The following is an 18,844-nucleotide window of genomic DNA, read 5'->3' on the forward strand; positions in this document are numbered from 1 at the left end:
AGTGCGATTTGCTCCAATCTTTTTCAGGTTTTTCTTTTTTGATTCTACACTGCTTTAGATCAAGATGGACTCCATGGCGCTGCGGGAGCACCTTTCGATAGGCCAGCTCCTGCGCGAGGCCACCTGTCGTTGGCTCAAAGGGCACGAGGTGCTTCACATCCTGCGCAACTACAAGGCCGAAGGCTACTCGCACAACAGGGACGTCGTGCGCTGCCCACCAAGTACGTCCCCATCTCTCATCTTTCAATCCATTCTCAACACCTTCGTGACGTTTCATCGATCGTTGATCGCAACGTTGGAATGTCAATTCACAACAAAAGGTGGATCGGTCTTCTTGTTCAGGCCCAAGGTGACCAAGTACCGGCTCGACGGGGTCGTCTGGCGCCGCGGCCGTGACGGCAAGCGCCTGCTCGAGTGCCACGAGCGGCTCAAGGTCGACGGCGTCGAGGTGCTGCGCTGCTGCTACGTCCAGGCCGAGGCCAACCGGTCCTTCCACCGCCGCGTCTACAGCCTCCTCGGCGCCTCCTCTGCCGACGACCCCACCGTGCTCGTCCACTACCTCCAGGAGCCCACCACCATCGACCACCACCACCCGCAGCCAGCACAACCACCACCACCGCGCCCACTGCCAACGCAGCCGCCGGCGCCGAGCGCTAGCCAGGTGGTGGACTGGGACCAGCTGGACGAGGAGCTGATGGCCCTGGTGGCCTCGCCGCCTGCTGGGCCACCGCCCCTGCCCGGATCGCCGTCGCCCGTCATGATGATGGCGGCGAAGAGCCTCTACGGCCAGAACCAGCACCAGCACCACACGCTGCCGCAGTACTGCAAGTCGATGGCGGCAGCTGCGACCATTCAGGATCTCTCGCCCGAGTGGGACTACGTCACGGGCGGATCCAAGGTGCTCATCACCGGCCATTTCCCGCCCACCGCGCCCGGTGCGTTCCTGCTGCTGCTCCTCGCTATCGCACACCGATCCCTGGTGCGCAAGTGCTGTCGCTGACCGGTCGTTGCCACCACAGGGACGCGACTGACGTGCATGTTCGACGACGTGGTCGTGCCCGCCGACTTTGTGCAAGCGGTGCGTGGTGCATCCATCTGGTGCTTGATCGATGCCTTCGGAAGCGCACACGCTCATCACTGACACCACTTGGCTGCGCGCGCGCGGTGTAGGGAGTACTGAGGTGCTTTGTTCCGTCGCATGTCGCGGGCATCGTGCCGCTGAGCATCACGCTCGGCGACCGCACGCCGGTGAGCAATATCGTGCACTTTGAATACCGCGAATTCCAGGCGATGGCGACGACCGCGCCCGACAAGGAGGGCGCCCCGCCTGCCTGTCCAGCCGTCGTCGCCGTCGCACCACCGACGCAGACCACGCCCACCTACGGTACGCGCCTCTGGCCACTCCCCCTCCGTCACTGGTGCTGGCGACTGCTGACGTCATCAACGTGCCGCACCAGACGACACGTTCAAGGCGGACGTGCTCAAGCGGCTGGCCGCACTCGAAAGCACCATGAGGCACGCGCCATCGACGCCTACGTCGACAACCACCACCACCACAACAGCGCCGATGGAGACCTGCGAGGCGCAGCAGGCGAGAGACGGCGGCGGCGGCAGCGCCGAGTACCAGAAGCTCTGGGAGGCCTTCTCCCTCCTGGTCAAGCTCGAGGGGGCGCGAGGCCCGGGCGACAGCGACCTGCGACGCAGCCGAACAATGAGCGGAGAGGCGCCCTCGAGCGAGCGCGAGCGCGAGGAGCAGGCGGCGCTGCTGATCCAGTCCACCTTCCGCGACTACCGGTCGAAGAAGCGGAACGAGGCGGCCAAGAAGATCCAGAAGCTCTACCGGCAGCGCTACGCCAAGCGCAGCGGGGCCGCCACCATGATCCAGGCCGCCTTCCGGGGCTACACCCAAAAGATGCGCCTCCTGCGCATGATGAAGAAGGCCGCGCCCACCGCTCTGCGGCGCAGGCGGCCCGAGTCATCACAAGACGCCAACGACGATGACGACGATAATGAGCAAAACGATGAAGAGGAGGAAAAGCGCGACGACGACGGTATCTCAGAGGAGAAGGGCAAGGAGCGAGCCGACGACCGATGATGAACCCCGCACCCCGTAGGGTGCCTTTTTTTGTGTGCATGAACAGAATATTTCTTTTCACGTAACAATTTAAATATAAATAGAATAAATATGGTACAAAAGGAATAAAAACGAATATAAATTATATATTTCAGAATTATTATTCAGAAAAATGTGGTTAAGGGTGCGAGGAGAGGATCTCGAGGAACATGCGGAGGACCTGCTTGTTGAAGACGCTGCCGCCGTGGACGAGGCCAGGGATCGGGTAGCTGTAGATGGGCTGGGGCTGCTTGCCGGTCCAGCTCTCGAGCAGCCGCAGGCCGGCCTCGGGCACCACGCCGTCGCCGTCGCCGTGGACCGTCACCGGCGGCGTGTCGAACGCCGCCGTGGCGAACGTGCTGCGCAGCGGCGTCGGCACGCCGGTGCCAAAGAAGCAGTGCGACTCCACGCCCGGCGCAGCGAACTGGAGCCAGTCTGCGGACGACGTCGAGGTAGAGATGTTAACCCGTGTGTCGTGCCATGCGTGTCGTGTGTCGTGTCATGTCGTGTGTGGAATGTACTGTTGGCCTGGAGATTGCGGAAGACGATGGAGGCGTTGTAGCCGGTCGAGTCGGCCAGCATCTGCGCAAAGTCGGCCGTGGTGTAGTTCTTGGGCGGGTTCGTGGTGCTCACCCACACGTAGTCATCCCCGTAGATCTGGTGTTGCGTGTTGCGTGTTGCGTGTTTGTTGGTGAGCCCTCGCTGTGCGTGCGGGTTTGTGCGTCGTGGCGGCGGCGGAGGGACGTTACCTGAGCCAAGGGAGCATCCACACGATGGCAGGCCAGCTTTGGACGAGGGCGCGCATTGCCTCCGCGTCCGCGAACTTGGAGGACCACCAGCCTACATTGAACCGCACACACGCATACGACACACATCGCACACGCGCCACCGCACACGCACCACCGCACACACCGGTGAGCAGACCTATGCGCGCATGCGTTTGGGGGGAAGGGGGGGGGTGCGCAGTGGTACCGCTGGTGGAGATGAGGGCCGACGTGGCCGAGGGACTGCCGCCGAAGGCGCCATCGAACGAGACGAACGAGTGGAGGTACTTGTCCTTCCACGCCTGCGTCTGCTGGTTCAAGAAGGCCAGGAAGTAGGGACCGCCCATCGACAGCGACACCGCCGCCACTGCGCGTTTTTCCGGTGTGTGCGGTGTGTGTGCGGTGAGTGCGGTGTGTGCGGTGACGCGTGTGCGGTCGTGCGGTTTTACCCTTGGAGTTGTTGTTGAGCGCGTAGGTCTCCTCGAAGAGGGCGCGCAGCCGGGGCCAGTCCTGCGCGGCGAAGGTCTCCGGCCCGAAGCGCCAGTCGTAGGGCGCGCCGCGCAGGTTCTTGCCCACTTCCCAGCCCAGCGCCTCGAGCAGGTAGATCGTCGAGTTCCAGATCCCGACCGAGTGGTCGTCGTCCAGGTACGCCACCCCGTCCACCCCGCCATAGTCCACGTACCGAATATCCACCCCTGGTCGCCCATTCTCGTCAGTCGCACACACCACCGCACACACCGCACACACCGCACTCACCGCACACACCGCACTCACCGCACTCACCGCACACACCGCACTCACCGCACTCGCCGCACAGGAGGTGGGGGTACCGGGGGTGTTGAAGGAGCGGCCGCTGCGCTGCTGGTCGAGGTGGAGCGCGAACTGTTCGTACCAGCAGTTGGCAAAGGGCGGAATGAACTCGTTCCAGTTGGCCCAGATGGTGAACCACTCCCGCCACTCGGTGAAGCAGTACCAGTGCCTGACAACACAACACCCGCAGTGCGTGTCGTGTCGTGTCGTGAGTGTCGTGCGTGTCGTGCGCACACGCGTCGTGTGGTGTGTGTCGTGTCGTGTTGTGCACACGTACTGGGAGCGGTAGCCGTTGAGCTGGGCCTGCAGCTTGCTCCCGATGAGGGAGGGCACGATCACCACCGGCGTGAGGCTCGACGGCACTCCACCGCCGCCGCCGCCCTGCCGCTTGCCCTGCTTCTGTGCGGCGCAGGAAAAGGGAAGGAAAAAGAGAATTTTAATTGGGAGTCGAAGTTCGCTGAAGCGGACTATATTTATAAATATTAAAATAAAATATCAAATAAAGAAAAAAGGTAAGATATTTGAGAGGTACCGAGGCAAACTCGTGGACGATGGCGTCGAGGTCGGCGGAGGCGGCGGCTGCGGGGCGGTGGCGCGGGGCGAGCGGGGCCAGGGGGCCTCCCTCGAGCATGTCCCGCTGGACCTCGGCCACGAGCTTCTGGTCCCTCGCAGGCGCCGCAAACAGGGCCGAAGTCGAGCACACAAACACAAAGGCCACAAGGCACAAGACCGCCATGCCATGTACATGCGGCATCTTCATCTTCATCTTCTCTTCTTCTTTTGAAAACTAAACAAACAAGGGAAGTGGTTGCGTATTCCCCTCGTCCGGACCAACGAGAGCCAAGCACACCAACTTTTCCTTTCTTTTCTTCTTCTAATTTCTTTTAATTTCTTTTAATTTTTTCGCTCAGTCAGCCGCTCAGGCGCTCGGGGCGGGCGAGGTGGAGGGGGAGGCCGCCGCCGGCGGTGGACACATTTCGTTGGCGGGCGGACAGGTGAAGGCGCCCCTGAACCCGGACACGCTGATGGAGCCGCCGGCCGTCGGACACGACACCCACGCGCCCTTGATCGACACCTGCAGCGTACCTGATCGGCAGCGGAAGTTGTGGCAAGTGCTGCCGCCGTTGACGAGGTACGAGTTGAAGCTGTGTCGTGTGTCGTGTGTGTCGTGTGTGTCGTGTGTGTCGGGTGTGTGTGTGTGTGTCATGTGAGATGGCCTGACGAGGTCGGGCTTGGGAGGGAGCAACGAGTCGCACCTGGAATCGGTGATTGTGGACTCGAAGCAGCGAGAGCCGGGGCCGTAGGACTCGCCCCAGTAGTTGACGGGCGGCTGGTTCAGCGGCTCCGTGCACAACGAGGTCCGGTTCGCTCCCTGTGTGGTCGACACGATCGCCACGCCACATCGTTACATTCCACACAACACAACACACAACACACACAACGACAGCCACGCGTGCCTGGACTAGGAAGGGCTGGTAGTAGGGACAGAAATCCATGAGCTGGAGGGCGCCTCCCCTCGTGGGATCGCTGAAATATTGGTACGCCGACGGCAGATCCTGCGTGTACGTAGCCTGCACGCCCACCCAAACGTCAGAGAGTGTCCACTTGCGTGAGATGTGTGTGTGTGTGTGTGTGTGTGCAGTGGTGCGTGTGCGGTGGTACGAGTGCGAGTGTTACCAGATTGCAGTTGCCTCTAGCCAAGCGCCCCGGTGTGCAGGACAGACGGCTGGTGTCGGTGCAGAAATAGGACGAGAACGGCGTGGTGGGACCCGGAAGGCTAAGACACGCCTCCGTCGTGAACTCGCAACCGGCTCCCGCGCCCCAATCTGTTGAGCGTTATTGGATCATCGTTCGTGCGTGCGGTGCGGTGCGTGCGGTGCGTGCGTGAGTGCGTGCGTGCGTGCGTGCGTGCGTGCGTGCGTGCGTGCGTGCAGGTGGCGCGTACATAGAGTCTCAGCGGCCGAGTAGTTGGCGCGGTACCAGCCGGAGTCCTGTGTAGGGTTGAATGTTTGGCGGGTCAATCAGGTGTAACTCCGCACGCTCGCGTGTTGTAGGCCGGTCGCGACCAGCCGAAGGGCTGTTGTACCTCCATGGCGGCCAGAGTGACGGCCGACTTGGCCGCGTAGTCGCCATAGACGCCCACGCCCGTCATGAAGTCTTGCTACATACACTCAGAAAATCGAGCGTAAGCACCGGCGCACGCTTCTTTTTCGCATCAGACTTGAAGAGCGCAACGTACGTTGAGGATTCGCTTCTCCCAGTGCGAGCCGGCGGTTCCTTGGCCTCCTTGGTCCTCCAGCTCGACGCCGTTGAGGTTGGGGCAACCGAAGAACTCGCGGGCTTGTTGAGAGCGCGGGCGTGACCAGCTTGGTGATGGTCCTGTTACGCTCGTTGAAGGTCTGCGTGACTGTGTGCATCGTCCACACCAGTCAATCAACCATCGCGTTGCTGACTGCACGCGTGTGGGAGGTGTGGGGTACCAGAATCGTAGGGCTCGCCCTGGCTGTTGCGCCACTGGCCAAAAAGGGACGAGGAGAAGCCCAGCGCGTGAAACAGTTCATGGACGACGGCGTTGACCTGATAACGGAAGTCCTCCGTGCCGTCTGTGTAGTCCCAACACAGTTTGGGTGAGCGTTGTGTTAGAAAGTTGTGACAACGACGAACCAGGCATCGCAAACAACACGAACTCTGCGCTTTCCCGAAGTTCTGTGGGCTGAAGTTGACGCCGCCAGCTACGGGCCTCCCGTTCTGATCGAACTGGCAAGTCCCTGTGCCACCGCCAACAGAGGAACACCAGAAATCGGGTAAGTCGGGGCACACGCACTGCGCGTGTGGGGAAGAGAGGAGAGCGTATGGGAAGCGCCTGACCTCCGTTGGCGATCTCTTCTCCGACGCTGGGCTGGTTGGTGACGTAGACGATGAAGTCCGCGTTGGGCACGCCCGCGTCAAAGTGCGCCGATGGGATCGTGGCCTGGTGGGACACACGCGGCGTCAGCCTGTGGAGGGAAGGGAGGGAGTGGCCCAGCAGAGTAGTCGCTACGACTCGCGCATACCAGACTGCCGCAGGTCGGCGGCGCGTATTCGATGCAGCGGAACGGGCTGGTGTAGAATCGAATGCACTGCCGCTGTGCCCAGTGGGGTTAGTGCCGGTGAGAGGGGCCGGCGGCGACTCGAGACGCGCCATCGATGACGCGCGCAGGAACAGAAATGGTTAGGTACCTGAAGGGTGAGATTTCCCTGCACGGGAACCACGGCGAGCGCGCTGCTGATCCACTTGAGGGCGGCGGGCATCAACACCTTGCTGATGTATCCTTCCTGGTGGAGGTGGTGTGTGTCGTGTGTGAGAGTGTGCGCGTCGTGTGATGGTGGTGTTAGTAAGACTGCAGTGGCGAATCGTGGTGGTGGCTTGGCTTCTTACCAAGTCGGTGTCGATGTCGATGTTGCTGTAATCGGCGCGAATGCGGATTGGGCGATACCCGTCATCTGTTGTGGTGTTGGCTTGTAGGAGGATGGTCGGCAGGGCTGAAGGAAGTGCGAAAACTAAAGTCACACGTACCACTTTGGCGCTTGAAGTGGGTCGACGAGCTGTCGTAGCTCTGTGTAGTGGACACCCAGGTCGCTTTGAACCTGATGGGAGTTAGAGCTCGTGTCATGTAAACTGCAAAAAGATGCACAAAGAGATGCTTACCCGGCGATGACGTGGTCGTGCTGGCAGGAGTAGGCGCGGACCTGTTGTGGGCAGGGGAAGAGGACGAGGGTCGCCGCCGCCACCAGAACCGCGGCGTGTAAGCTGAGCTGTAGAGAGTGCATTGGTGTGCGCTGATGGTGTTCGTACGCGGAATGAAAAGCTCAAGTGGCCATTTGGTGGTTGGAGGGGTACCGCGGCTGGAAGGATCAAGGCTTGTTGAGGGCAGCTCGGCCAAGCCCTGGGCGAAATCTCCCTGGCACTAATTGTTTATTTATTTATTTATTTTCGGAAACAAAAAATACCAAGAATGGAAAAAAAAGATCGCTTCGGTTAATTCATCAAGATGGGGATGCGGGGGACTAACTCGGTGGGGAAGGTATCAGGCAAGCCAGAACAGCAATGGAGGTAAAGAAAAAGAACTGGCGTGATGTGGGTGAGGCGTTGCAACAGCTCGTACCGGATCGTGCCATCATTCGTCCCGGCAGCATCTTGAGATGCGGCCTCATCGACTTCTGCACGTGGGAGGAGCTGGGTAAGCCGCAAACCATCATCAACCTGCGCATGGGCGAAGACGATACGCGCCAATTCGAGAAGGTGAAGGATCCTCAGGGGGACGGCAGCGTGCCTCAGGTGGATTGGATTCAGCTGTCCATCCCCAACAAGATCGACAATACGACACGAACACCGCCGAGGTCCGCGAGTGGCTCGCTGACGCGATGAAGCTCTTCGAGAAGAAGGACGCCGCCAACATCAAGTTCCCCGTCCTCATCCACTGCCACGCAGGCAAGGATCGAACGGGCATCGTAGTCGCTACTCTTCTCAAGATACTCGGGGTCGAGGAGGACGTAATCGAGCGCGAATTCCTCCTGTGCGAGGGAGTAGACATCGCCGATCTGCGACGGACGCTGAAGGGCTTTAACGACAAGCGAACCATGGAGCTCTACTTCCGCAAGAAGGTGAATGTCAATCGAATCAAGGCCAACTTCGCTTAGGCGTCTTGTGCCTCCTACCGGGATGTACAGTACTTGAGAAACTCAATCGAACATCAGATCCTTTACAGTTGTGATTTCTTTATTCGTTCTTGAGATGGGTGTGTGGCGAGTATCATGGTATGTACACGAGAAGAAGAAGAGGAGAGGGAAGAGGAGAGCACCAGCACATTGGCCACTTCCGATCAATGTCGCTCCATCGCGTGGCTATCCACGATGACGAAGTGAGGAGCGAGAAGGGCCGCAGCGGGATGGTCGCGTCGGCGGAAGGTGAGGAGCGGTGAAGATGAGATGCGGCTGGCTCGTCGACGAAGATGGCCTTCGTCACCATCAGCAACGATCAATCTTCTTCTAGAAGGTGGGGAAGGTGGTGGGCGGCGCGTCGATCTGCCGCAGGCGCTGATCGCAGTACTGGAAGAAGATCCGCGTCTCGAGGAAGCGGATGAGGAACGGCCTCGACACTCGTGGCTGGTCGTTCAGGAACGAGTCCTTCAAAAACACCGTTATCGGTTTCTCCGAGTCCGTCCTGTTCAGACAAAGCTTCATCATCAGCACACACGAGGGCGCACCAAAGAAGAACGAAGCACGAAGAAGAACGAAGAGTGCAGCACAAAACGACGAACGAACCTGTCGCAGAGGCAGTAGGTTCGGAAGTTGGCAAAGAGGGTGGAGAAGTAGGTCTGGAGGATGAGACTGGCGCCGTGGCAGCAGGACATCTGCTCCTCGGTCGGCGCGAACGGCACCTTGCCGCTCTGTCGCCCGGCCGACACCACCTTCAGCAGTGGCTTCAGCTTCTTGCGCCTGACATCACCATCACCATCACAGCAGTTGCTCAACGTGAGATGGGGTCCAACATGGTCATCAAGTGTTTGCCATGCGGCGCGGCTGGTGTGATGTGGTCGGTGCGGTGGGCGTACAGTTCTTTGAGCTGTGGAAGCTGGCACAGCGTGTCTTTGGTGGTGATCTTGTCGTTGTCCAGGTCCACGACAACGAACTCCTTGTTGTCCTTGCTGTAGTTTTGCTTCGACGGAGCAGACGTGAGGCCGACAATGAACGGCACCGGCGCGTCCAGCAGATCGACCAACGAGTCTGGCACGATGGGAATGTGCACCGAATGGTACTCGAATGGCCGTAGAAGAGGCATCACCGAGAGCCTGCGAGGCGCGCAAGTCAGTCAGTCACCCATTCACGATTCAAGAGAAAGAGTGAAGAGGTATGAGGGCACAGGGTAGCGGGTAGCGGGCCACGTACACGACGGCGGAGAGGAATCGCACGTGAGAGGAGTAGACGACTATCCTCTTCTCCAGGAGGCAGGCCGTAATGAAAGTGAGGAGATTGTCGGTGGAGAGAAGGTGGAAGGTAAGCGGTAGGCAGTAGTCGGCCAGGAGGTGCTCCTTGTCTTGGAATGCCGGTCGGTGGAATCTGTCATAGACATCAAAAAACACAACGTTGGCGGTGCGATCACACAGTTTGAGCTACACGCTGATTCTCATCAACTTGATGGACGATTATGACGACGACGACGTACCTAAGAGTCTGGAGTCCCTTGTGCACGAAGAAGGTGGCCGTGTGGTTGGGCCTGGGGATGGGCAGGGCGAGGTACTCGTGGAGCACCTTGATCACGGGGTTCTGCTTCTTCTCGCTTTCCTTCTCCTCCTCCTTCTCCTTGCCCTTCTCGCTGAGACCGTGGACGATGCCCCGGCCCGTGAGCGCCTCCCGCTTCCAGTCCGACCGCTTCTTGGGCGAGCTCGTGGACGGGCACTCGCTGTCCTCCGATCCGCTCTCCCTGCCGCGGCCATCGACCGCGTCGTAGTCGCTGCTCTCGTCGGCCTCGTCGCCCACCGACGGCATCGCCGAGCTGTGGCTCACCCCGCCGTCCTCCTCGATAATGGGCGAAGAGCCGCTGCGCTCCCTGATCGAGGCCTGCTCGCGATTGAGGTTAGCCACGTCGGGCGACACCTCCGTCGTCGTAGTGCTCGACGCATCACTGCTCTGCCTCTCTCGGCCCTTCTCGACGATGGTCTTCTCTGGCGGCTGATCGGGCATCTTATGTACAGTGTGAAGCGGGATGCCGGGGAACGGCGACTGGTCCTGCGCCGCGGATGAGTTCGAGTCGTTGGTGTCCAGCCCGTTCGAGCGGCTGCGCAAGCGGATCTTCTTCTTCCTCTTCTCGGGAGGTGGAGCTACGAGCGCGGACATCGATTGTGAGTGAGCGAGCGCCGGTGGGGACTGCGACTCGCGTGTACTGCCCAGGCTCGCGGGCAAGCTCTGCAGGTCCGACACGCTGGCCATGTACTCGAGGTCTGTTCGCGTTCGCGCATTGTACAGTCATAGTGGTGATATAAGTCAATGCCCGCGCCTCTTTCTCTCAAACGCAAACAGTTGGAACAAAGAGGCCCTTACCGAGTATGCTGTAGATGGTCTCAAAGTGCAGCTTGAAGAAGGGGAAACGAGAGACGAAGCAGTAGCAGCGAGGAGCCACCACATCAGATCCATCAGCCACCGGCGTCAGCTGACCGTCGCGCGGGAAGAACGACGGCTTGTTCTACAGTAGCAACAAACAAAGTGACAGCAGCAGCCACGGCCATGATGAATGTCAGCCTGTCAAGCAACGCGAGAGAAATGCCGACCGAGCATTGTGTAGAGAGAAGAAGGCCACGTACGTAGACGCTTTCGTGCTTGATGACGCACACGCCGTAGAGAAACTCTCGCTCGGCGGTGGTGAGCAGGAACACGTACGCGTTCTCCGGCTCGTGGTGGTAGGACTGGCTGTAGACCACCTGCAGCAGGCTGCTGTTGGACTTGGTCTTGCGCAGCTTCTTGGACAGGATTCCCGAGGGGAAGCAAAAATCGGCCAGACCCGGTATCGACACCCTGATGAAGGAGCGCAGGCCCATCATCAGCAACCCATTGCAACCAACACCACCACCAAGACTGTGGTAGAGCGCACGGTCTGACTACACAGACGAAAGAAGCCCAAGAGGAGACAGCAAGGGGAGAAACGTACGGATTGCTGGGAGGATAGGAATAGAGGATCTCTGGGCGTTGCGCGGTGGGGGTGGGCAGGCCAACCACGATGAAGTGTTCGAAGAGGGGTCCGGAGGTGGGCAGGGGTGTGTACTCCTTTTGCACGTGTAGCATGCGACTCAGCCGCTCCTGTTTCGTCATCGCTTCGGGATCGAGCTCGAGCCTCCTGTCAAATCGAGGACAAACAATGAGGAATTGATAAGATGGGTAAGAGGCTCATCGAAATGCGAGAGCTGGATGCTAAATCACATTGAGCGGTACGTACTGGCCTCCCTCTGGGGCTGTGGACCACCATAGGAACTCGCGTAGCATGGCGCTACTATTTCGAGTCGCTATAGAAGCTGATGTGCGTAGGGATCGCGCGGAGCTGGTGCGAAACGTGTAGGAACTCGCCCGACTGTATGAGTGGCTCATCTTGTATGTGCAACCAGTCAATTGTCTCTTTGATGGATGATGAAGTGGCGAGGCCGCCGCTATGGGGAAGGAGGAAAAAGAGGAAAAGGAAGCAGCTCTCTTGTTTCTCCTTTGATCGTGAATCAATCAATGACAGAGATCGATCTAACGTCTATGTGTGTGCGAGATCAATAAGATGTGTACAGCCCCTGGTACTTCACCCGGCCGCCAGACGCCGGCGACTTGCTATCTCACCGTTTGGCCCGCGTCGGGGCTCGTGCCCGTTTCCTTTAGCGTCTTGGCCGGCATCCGCGCGAAAAGCTCCCGGCACAAACCGGAAGCCTGGGAGCGTGCCTCGGATTCCTCCGCGGAATGTCTTTTATCTCTCCGCGCCAACAAGGAAAATGTGCGATTGGCCGATAAAATGCGCTTCGGCCTTCCGCGGAAGCTCGGGTGAAGCGGGAAACGCTCGAGGCCCGAGCGTCAGAACTCACCAGCTGCAGAACCCTCTCTTTTCTTCGATCGGTTCGGCGATTGCATTCAACGACAATGAGGCCGTGTGACTCGCGTGGTTTATGATACAAGATAACAATCAAAGAAGAGGTGCAAAGCGAGAGGGGTGTGCGTGTTGTGTACATACAATAGAAAAGCTGATGATGTTGCAAGAGGTTGATGCACGGATCAGTTGAGGTACTTCTCTGCGTAGGAGTTGAGCGCGAGGCCTCTTGAATGGGCAATCCGCTTGGCAAAGTCGGGTCCCTTCATGCTTGCTCGGAGGCCGCTCACCACTGGCGCGATCGCGCGATCGAGAAAGCAGGTCAGAACGAATGATGATCTCGCAATCGAGAAAATGTGATGGTGGCGAAGTACTCTTCTTGAAGATGAAGTCGCGGGCCTGCGACCCGGCCGGGAAGACGGGAGGGTTGGGCAGTGGTGGGCCGTATTCTGGGACATCCTCCCTCGACGCCACACCCAGCCTGTACATAGTCTCGCCGCCCTCCTGCTTGATCGCCTGCACCACCATGTAGATCTGATACGATCGAGAGCACCCATTTGCGCGATTAGTCTCGTGTCATGTGTCGTGTGTCGCGTACGCGGGCGAGGAGGCGTACTTGGCTGTACTTGGAGGTGATGCACTGCGGCTGGAATGGAGTGGCCCCGTCGTGGAAGACGATGAGCACGGCGTCGTTGCCCAAGTGCCTCTTGCGCTCGATCTGCTGGCTGTCCTTCTTCGAATACGGCAGCATCGTGCTCACGTGGAACATGATCTCATGGCTAAGCGATCACAATCAGACATGGCAGGTGAGCACTTGATTGCCCGGCAACAGGTCGTCAAACCCAACGTTGGGAAGAGGAGCTCACGTACTTGTCCCACGTCGTGAATATCGAGTGCGTGCCGGTCTGATTCTTCTCCGTGTCCAGGCCGGCCGCGTATTGCTTCCACCCTTGAAGGCGCACCTTTTGGCCCAGCATCTGCAAGAACGCTTCGTACTCGGGCGAAGTGTCCACGTTGCCAAACATGTCGTCCTCGTTGGTCTGACCGTCCTTGTAGTACAGCACGCCGAACTTGTACTCGGTGTAGAGCTGTGCCGTTTTTCCACCCACGTTAGACCAGAGTGCGATGTGCGAGGGGGGCAAGAAGTCGCACCAGGGTATCGTCGAGAGAGAGCAGGTCCTCACAAAACTTGGGGTCTTCGATGGGCACCAGCGTGCGCTTGTCCGCAAAGGTGTACACTGCCCGAAGCGACTCGAACAGCTCCTTCTGACCAGACGCGCTCAGCACGATCTGCGTATCCGCCTGTATTGCGCGCGGGTGACAGACCGTCAGCATTCACAAGTCACACCGTGGGTGATGCAGATTAACGTTTGCTGCGTACCTTGGGGGTGCGGATGAGAACGCGGTACTTCTTGAGGGGCTTGGCGCCGGCCTTCTTGCGCTGCGCGACTTGGGGTGGCGGGGCGGCAGTGCCGTGCTCGGCTTCCACGTCGTCCCGCGCCACGCAGATCACCACCGCTCCTTCGTCCGAGTCCTTGCACATGAAGTTCGTGTGCGGCCTGGTCGCCACGATCACGATCACGATCACAACGAACATGATGAGGACCGAGATCTGTGCAGCGCAGCCCATGTACGAGGTGTGGTGGGCGTATGTGCGTACCGGCTGTGGAAGTGGGTGCGATAGAGGTGAGTCTCGTTGGCGCCGATCTCCTGGCCGAAGAGACGGATGGCCGCCGTGCGCTCGCTGCCCAACTCGCGACGGAAGCCGGGGCACGACAGGATGAGCGGCCCCTTGTCGCTGACCACGTCCAGCACCGGCCGCTCCCACACGTTGAGGTCGAAGTTCCAATGGCCACAGCGTACCTGCAGGGTAATAATAACAATACGACATTCCGTTCATTCATCAGTTAATCTGTACGACCAGGCAGAGAGGTATGGGGAGTGATGGCGGCGTGCCTCGAACTGGAGGTCATTGAGGCACTCGACCAGGTCGGCCTGGAGCCCGGGGTCGCGCAGGTAGGGGATGATCCAGGACAGCAGATCCTTATCATTGGCGCCAAAGTCGTCGTGGAACCACCCGAAGGTGCGGGCAATGAGCACTTGACGCAGTTCTACAAAGTGCACAAGCGGGGTCAGAACTGGTCGGGCACCGCTGATGTGCCGTGGAAGGGGGGGGAGAGAAAGAGGTACCAAACACGATGGAAGTAGTCTCGGCAATGGATTCTTCGGTGGCCATGGTCAGCTTCTTGTCGATGTCGACCGTGATCGAATTGCTTGCGGCCGCTTCGGTGGAGAACAGGTGCGGGTGGCGCGCGACCAAGGCCGAGTCCGCGGGCACGCTGTAGGGCCGGGTCGGGTAGACGCGCAGGCGGGAGCACGAGCGCGTACCGCACACCAACGCAAAGTGTATCCGCGGATCGAGCTCGCGGATGGTCCATTCGACCCGCGGGTCGGACTTGGAGAAGCGACGCACGGCTACGCCTGGCGGCTTGCGATTGCCCCTGGATCCGCGCCAATAGATGGTCGTTAGCGCCTGCTGTGGCGTGGGCGGGCGGGCGCAGAGTTGACGCACCTGAGTATTCCATGCTTGATGTCGTAGAGAGAGTAGCGCTGGCCGGCTACGATGTAGGCCAGCTCATCGAAGAAGGCCGCTCTTTCGCCGGGCGTCGAGGGCGAACCCAAAACAGCGAGCCCGTGCAGGGCAATGCCATTGTAGATGTTAATGAAGAAGGCCTTGAGCTGCGGCTCGCTGACACCGCTCAGGTCCAGCGTCTGCAGTTCGAGCACCGTGTTGGTGTAATTGTGAAAGTCCACCGACATGGCGAGCCTATGTGTCGTGCATGACGAAGCACTTGATCAGTACATGAAGACTCATCGATGCTGAAAAGCAGGGATCTCACCCTGGGTAGTCCACCAATCGGCCGTCGGGCGACACATAGGCGTCAAGGAGGGTGCGCAACCGGTCCTCGAGCGCCTGCGCCACCTCGAGCGGAGGGCGGGGCCGGTGCTTCCATCTGCGGCGCATGTTGAGCACGTTGGGATCGTCGTCGACCGCAAACTTGAAGATGTCCGTGGAGTTGGCGAAGGGCTCATCGCCTCCATCCCTCGCCCGATAGATGTACCCCAGCCGCAGTAATTGCTGGCCCACACGAACCGCCACCTAGATTGGTAGTAGTCACAGGAGGCAAAGCGAGCGGGTGGTCAGCACGACTGATCAACAAGCCAGCTGCAAGCTGCATCGGACCGATCCAGTGTACCTCTTCTTCGATTCCCAGTCGCGTCATAAGCCACATCACCACTTCAAACGCCCTGAAGCAGTCCTTGACCTTGTTGAACGACCCGATGTCTCTTCGCTTCAGCCCCGCATCTCCCTGCCGCAGTTGATCGAACAGAGCATCCATCTAACAGGTGGCAAGCCGACGGCCATAGGTCAGTGTTGATGATCAGTCCAAAGTCCAAAGGAGTGAAATAACAAATAACGACAGCACGCACCTCTTCAATCTCTGCTTCGTCGGGTGCTTCCAAGTAGTGTGAACCGTGAAGAACTTCTTCACCCTCTCCTGTGATCTCGTCATCGGACAAGTCGTCTTCTGATCGATCGGACTGTACCGCGTCGGTGGCCGGCGATGACGATGTCGAGAGCACGGACGAGCTCGATGGCGAGCCAGTGCCAGCGCCCGCCAACGGTTCATCGTTCGACCCACTGCCGCCTGACACCGCCAGGGGCACCACCTCGGTAGACTCCTTGCCCGTGCCCGTGCCCCTCCTCTTGGCAGGGCTTCCGCCACTGACCGTCTTTATCAGTGCTTTGGCCACGAGCTTGTCCTTGTCGCTTGGGGGCAGAGGTGTGGGTGGTGCCTCCTCCTTTGCAACTGCGCGTTGACCAGGCGCCTTGAGGTGAGAAAATCGAACACTGGAAGAAGAGGGGACTGGGCTTTGTGGCACCTTTCTCGAGCATCTCGTCGAGCTTGTTCGACTTCTCCAGAGCCTGCAGCTCGGCTGCCCCCTGCAATGCACAAATCGCACTACGGCGGTGAGAGATCAAAGAAATGGCGGGAAAAAAGGAGCAGCGTCGCGTACCCCAACGTGCAGCGAATTGAAGAAGATTTGCGGTACGCTGCGCTTGCCAGTCAGTCGCTTCATCTCCCTGGATCGCTTGGGGTAGTCTGTGAGATTAATCTCCACGAGGGCGGTTCCCGTCGTTCGCTGCTTCTGAACCAGCAACTCCTTCGCCCTGGCACAGGCGCTGTCGCCCGCCAGCGTATAGATCAAAATGCGCCCCATCTCCTTCCTCTCTGCCAATCACTCCTCCGCGATGCGACTCGTTTCTGTGTGTTGTCTGGCTTGGAATACGGCAATAATATCGTTGACCCTTAGTAATCACTTGGAGTCTCTTCTTCCTTTGCCTTGTCTTCCAGTTCTTCTGCGTGTGTATGTTGGCGCTATCCTCAAGGAGACGTTGTCGTGGCTGGCCTCGCGGCCCTTTCCTTTGCTGCTGGACCAGGTCACCTCACCAAGGACACACTCATCGTCCACAGGCGTGCACCAACTGCGACCGGCCGTTGGTGACCCTTCACGCCCAGCTCGCGCGTGTTTCTGTTTTTCAAAGTACCTTCCATAAAAGGGAGAGCCCACATTAAGGTTTCCGCGCCCCGCCGTTCAACAAGGCCCTTGGTGGGGGCAGACAGCAGACGTCCAACATGAGTCGTTGATGCACGAGCGGCGGGAGCTCGATGAAGTTGAAGCTGTTGGGGGGAGAAGGCATCACAGGCCTCGCTGATCGAGTTAACTGTAGTTGCTACGAGCCTGGGTTTGAAACAGCCGTACCCTGACAACATCCCGCGAAAACACACCACCGCCGCGTGGCCGATGGGAGATGGTAAAGCTCACTCATATCCGGGTTTGGCAGCAGCCTCGCGTCTCCGTCTGCGGCGAAACAAGCCAGAGTCCCTTCACGAGCGGGGTGGTGAACTCGCGGCTCCCTAAACGTCATTCATCAACAGAGCTGCTCTTCTGCCTGCGCCACATCGTCGTGTGAACGAAACTGCGATAATCACCTCAATAATCAGAATAGCAAGAATACACATCATCGGTGCCCGTCATGGCTGCTCCAGGGCAGCCCCCTCGCACGCGGCCTCCGCCGGGGGCGCGGCGAACCATCACCTCGGCCTCCGACCTCTTCAATCAGGTGTCCACTAGACCCCCCTCGATGACCTCCCCCAACAGCCCGTGGCGACCCAGCTCCACCGATAACAGCAACACCAGGATCGACCCTACTCAGCTCGCGCAGGCCATGCAGGCCACAACCCCCTCTCCTCGAGGAACACAACCCAGAGACAATCCCCCCTCGCTCTCCCTGTCGGCTGGACCGTCGTTCCCTGCAGCGCCCTACTCCCCCATCGCCACCACAACGTCGTTCACGAACGGCGGGGTCGATGTGGGGAACTTCAACAACAACGGGAAGGAGCTTAGCAAGAAGGAGGCCAAGAAGCAGGCCGCCGAGGCCAAGAAGCGGGAGAAAGAGGAGAAGAAGCGGTTGAAGAAGGAGGCCAAGGAGAAGGAGAAGGAGGCCAAGAGGGCGGAGAAGGAGAGGAGGAAAACCGTGGGTTCAGCAGGACGCAGAGGCAGCGCCATCTCGGTATGTATTTCTTACCCCCCCCCAATCTCTACAAGGTCATCTTCTTCCTCCTTTGCTTTTCTTCTTCTAACTCTGCGCTCTACAGAAAGAGCTCGCTAGCGCCAAGAGGGAGCGGCAGCGGGTCCATGATACCCAGCCCCAACAGCACGTACGTGTCGCCAAACCAGGTGTCCTACAACTCGGTGCTGCCCTACGGCGGCCGGCCCGTGGGCGACTTGGGCTCCAGCGGCAACGTCCAGCTGCCCCAGACGCCCCTCTACTCCCCATCCGTCACTGGCGCCCCGCTCATCCCCCAGCCCCTCTCCGGAGGCACCTCGCTGCCCCCGCACGCCGCCCGAGCACTCGGCAGCTTCTCCGACGGGCCGCTCAACCTGCCCCCGCCACCCGTGGACTGGCCCTCGAACAGCGGCTCGGGCGGCTTCCTGATGCCCGACGAGCCGCCCCCGATGTTCAGCGGCTCGAGCTTCTTCGGCGCGCCACTGCCAATGGACCTCCCGCCGCCGCCCATGGACTTTGGCATGAACATTCCGCCGCCGCCGATGCAGGGCCTGATCCCTCCGCCGCTGGCGTTTGTGCCGCCGCCGCCGCTGTCGGACAACGGCGTGCCGCCCACGCCGCCGCCGCGATCGCCGATGCCGCCGACGCCGCCAGCTCGATCTCCACACGACCCGCCGCCACCCCCGATGATGGGTGGTGGTGGCCCGCCCCCGCCGCCACCGCCCGCAGTCAAGGCCGGCGGCGGCCCGCCGCCTCCACCCGCGCCCGGTGGACCGCCCCCGCCACCAGCGCCCGGAGGTGGTGGCCCGCCCCCGCCGCCCCGCCCGCAGTCAAGGCCGGCGGCGGCCCGCCGCCTCCGCCCGCGCCCGGTGGACCGCCCCCGCCGCCAGCTCCAGCGATGAAGGCCCCAGGAGGACCGCCCCCGCCGC

General features: G+C 60.1%; 6 protein-coding genes and 1 pseudogene across 6 annotated transcripts; 3 read left to right on the forward strand and 4 right to left on the reverse strand.

Moving 5' to 3' along the window:
• Nucleotides 1–64: 64 nt before the first annotated feature.
• On the forward strand, nt 65–2,095 carry ACA1_219860 (uncharacterized protein; the record flags this gene model as incomplete). The annotated part of the gene is made up of 5 exons (XM_004337225.1): nt 65–205; nt 350–935; nt 1,020–1,078; nt 1,171–1,384; nt 1,458–2,095. The coding sequence occupies 5 exons, from the start codon at nt 65–67 to the stop codon at nt 2,093–2,095; spliced, it is 1,638 nt and encodes a 545-aa protein (XP_004337273.1).
• Nucleotides 2,096–2,252: 157 nt separating this feature from the next.
• On the reverse strand, nt 2,253–4,453 carry ACA1_219870 (the record flags this gene model as incomplete). Its single annotated transcript, XM_004337226.1, has 8 exons — nt 2,253–2,548; nt 2,635–2,770; nt 2,886–2,953; nt 3,086–3,244; nt 3,327–3,572; nt 3,708–3,856; nt 3,965–4,086; nt 4,220–4,453. 8 exons carry the CDS (start codon nt 4,451–4,453, stop codon nt 2,253–2,255), a joined length of 1,410 nt encoding a protein of 469 aa, XP_004337274.1.
• Nucleotides 4,454–4,606: 153 nt separating this feature from the next.
• Nucleotides 4,607–7,497, reverse strand: ACA1_219880 (leishmanolysin, putative; the record flags this gene model as incomplete). The annotated part of the gene is made up of 16 exons (XM_004337227.1): nt 4,607–4,773; nt 4,944–4,963; nt 4,995–5,059; nt 5,151–5,258; nt 5,365–5,513; nt 5,633–5,678; nt 5,774–5,848; nt 5,927–6,027; nt 6,168–6,290; nt 6,375–6,455; nt 6,556–6,658; nt 6,741–6,812; nt 6,907–7,002; nt 7,106–7,209; nt 7,244–7,314; nt 7,376–7,497. The coding sequence occupies 16 exons, from the start codon at nt 7,495–7,497 to the stop codon at nt 4,607–4,609; spliced, it is 1,503 nt and encodes a 500-aa protein (XP_004337275.1).
• A 277-nt stretch (nt 7,498–7,774) lies between these two features.
• On the forward strand, nt 7,775–8,367 carry ACA1_219890 (uncharacterized protein; the record flags this gene model as incomplete). Its single annotated transcript, XM_004337228.1, has 2 exons — nt 7,775–7,969; nt 7,996–8,367. 2 exons carry the CDS (start codon nt 7,775–7,777, stop codon nt 8,365–8,367), a joined length of 567 nt encoding a protein of 188 aa, XP_004337276.1.
• A 348-nt stretch (nt 8,368–8,715) lies between these two features.
• On the reverse strand, nt 8,716–11,532 carry ACA1_219900 (DENN (AEX3) domain containing protein; the record flags this gene model as incomplete). Its single annotated transcript, XM_004337229.1, has 8 exons — nt 8,716–8,890; nt 8,992–9,165; nt 9,282–9,518; nt 9,616–9,786; nt 9,893–10,667; nt 10,768–10,909; nt 11,028–11,238; nt 11,372–11,532. The coding sequence occupies 8 exons, from the start codon at nt 11,530–11,532 to the stop codon at nt 8,716–8,718; spliced, it is 2,046 nt and encodes a 681-aa protein (XP_004337277.1).
• A 933-nt stretch (nt 11,533–12,465) lies between these two features.
• On the reverse strand, nt 12,466–16,564 carry ACA1_219910 (annotated as a pseudogene).
• A 925-nt stretch (nt 16,565–17,489) lies between these two features.
• On the forward strand, nt 17,490–18,605 carry ACA1_219920 (uncharacterized protein; the record flags this gene model as incomplete). Its single annotated transcript, XM_004337230.1, has 3 exons — nt 17,490–17,918; nt 18,086–18,520; nt 18,570–18,605. 3 exons carry the CDS (start codon nt 17,490–17,492, stop codon nt 18,603–18,605), a joined length of 900 nt encoding a protein of 299 aa, XP_004337278.1.
• Between the last annotated feature and the right edge of the window lie 239 nt (nt 18,606–18,844).

This window comes from Acanthamoeba castellanii (assembly GCF_000313135.1).
Source record: "Acanthamoeba castellanii str. Neff unplaced genomic scaffold scf7180000084758, whole genome shotgun sequence".
Classification (NCBI taxonomy): domain Eukaryota; phylum Discosea; order Longamoebia; family Acanthamoebidae; genus Acanthamoeba; species Acanthamoeba castellanii.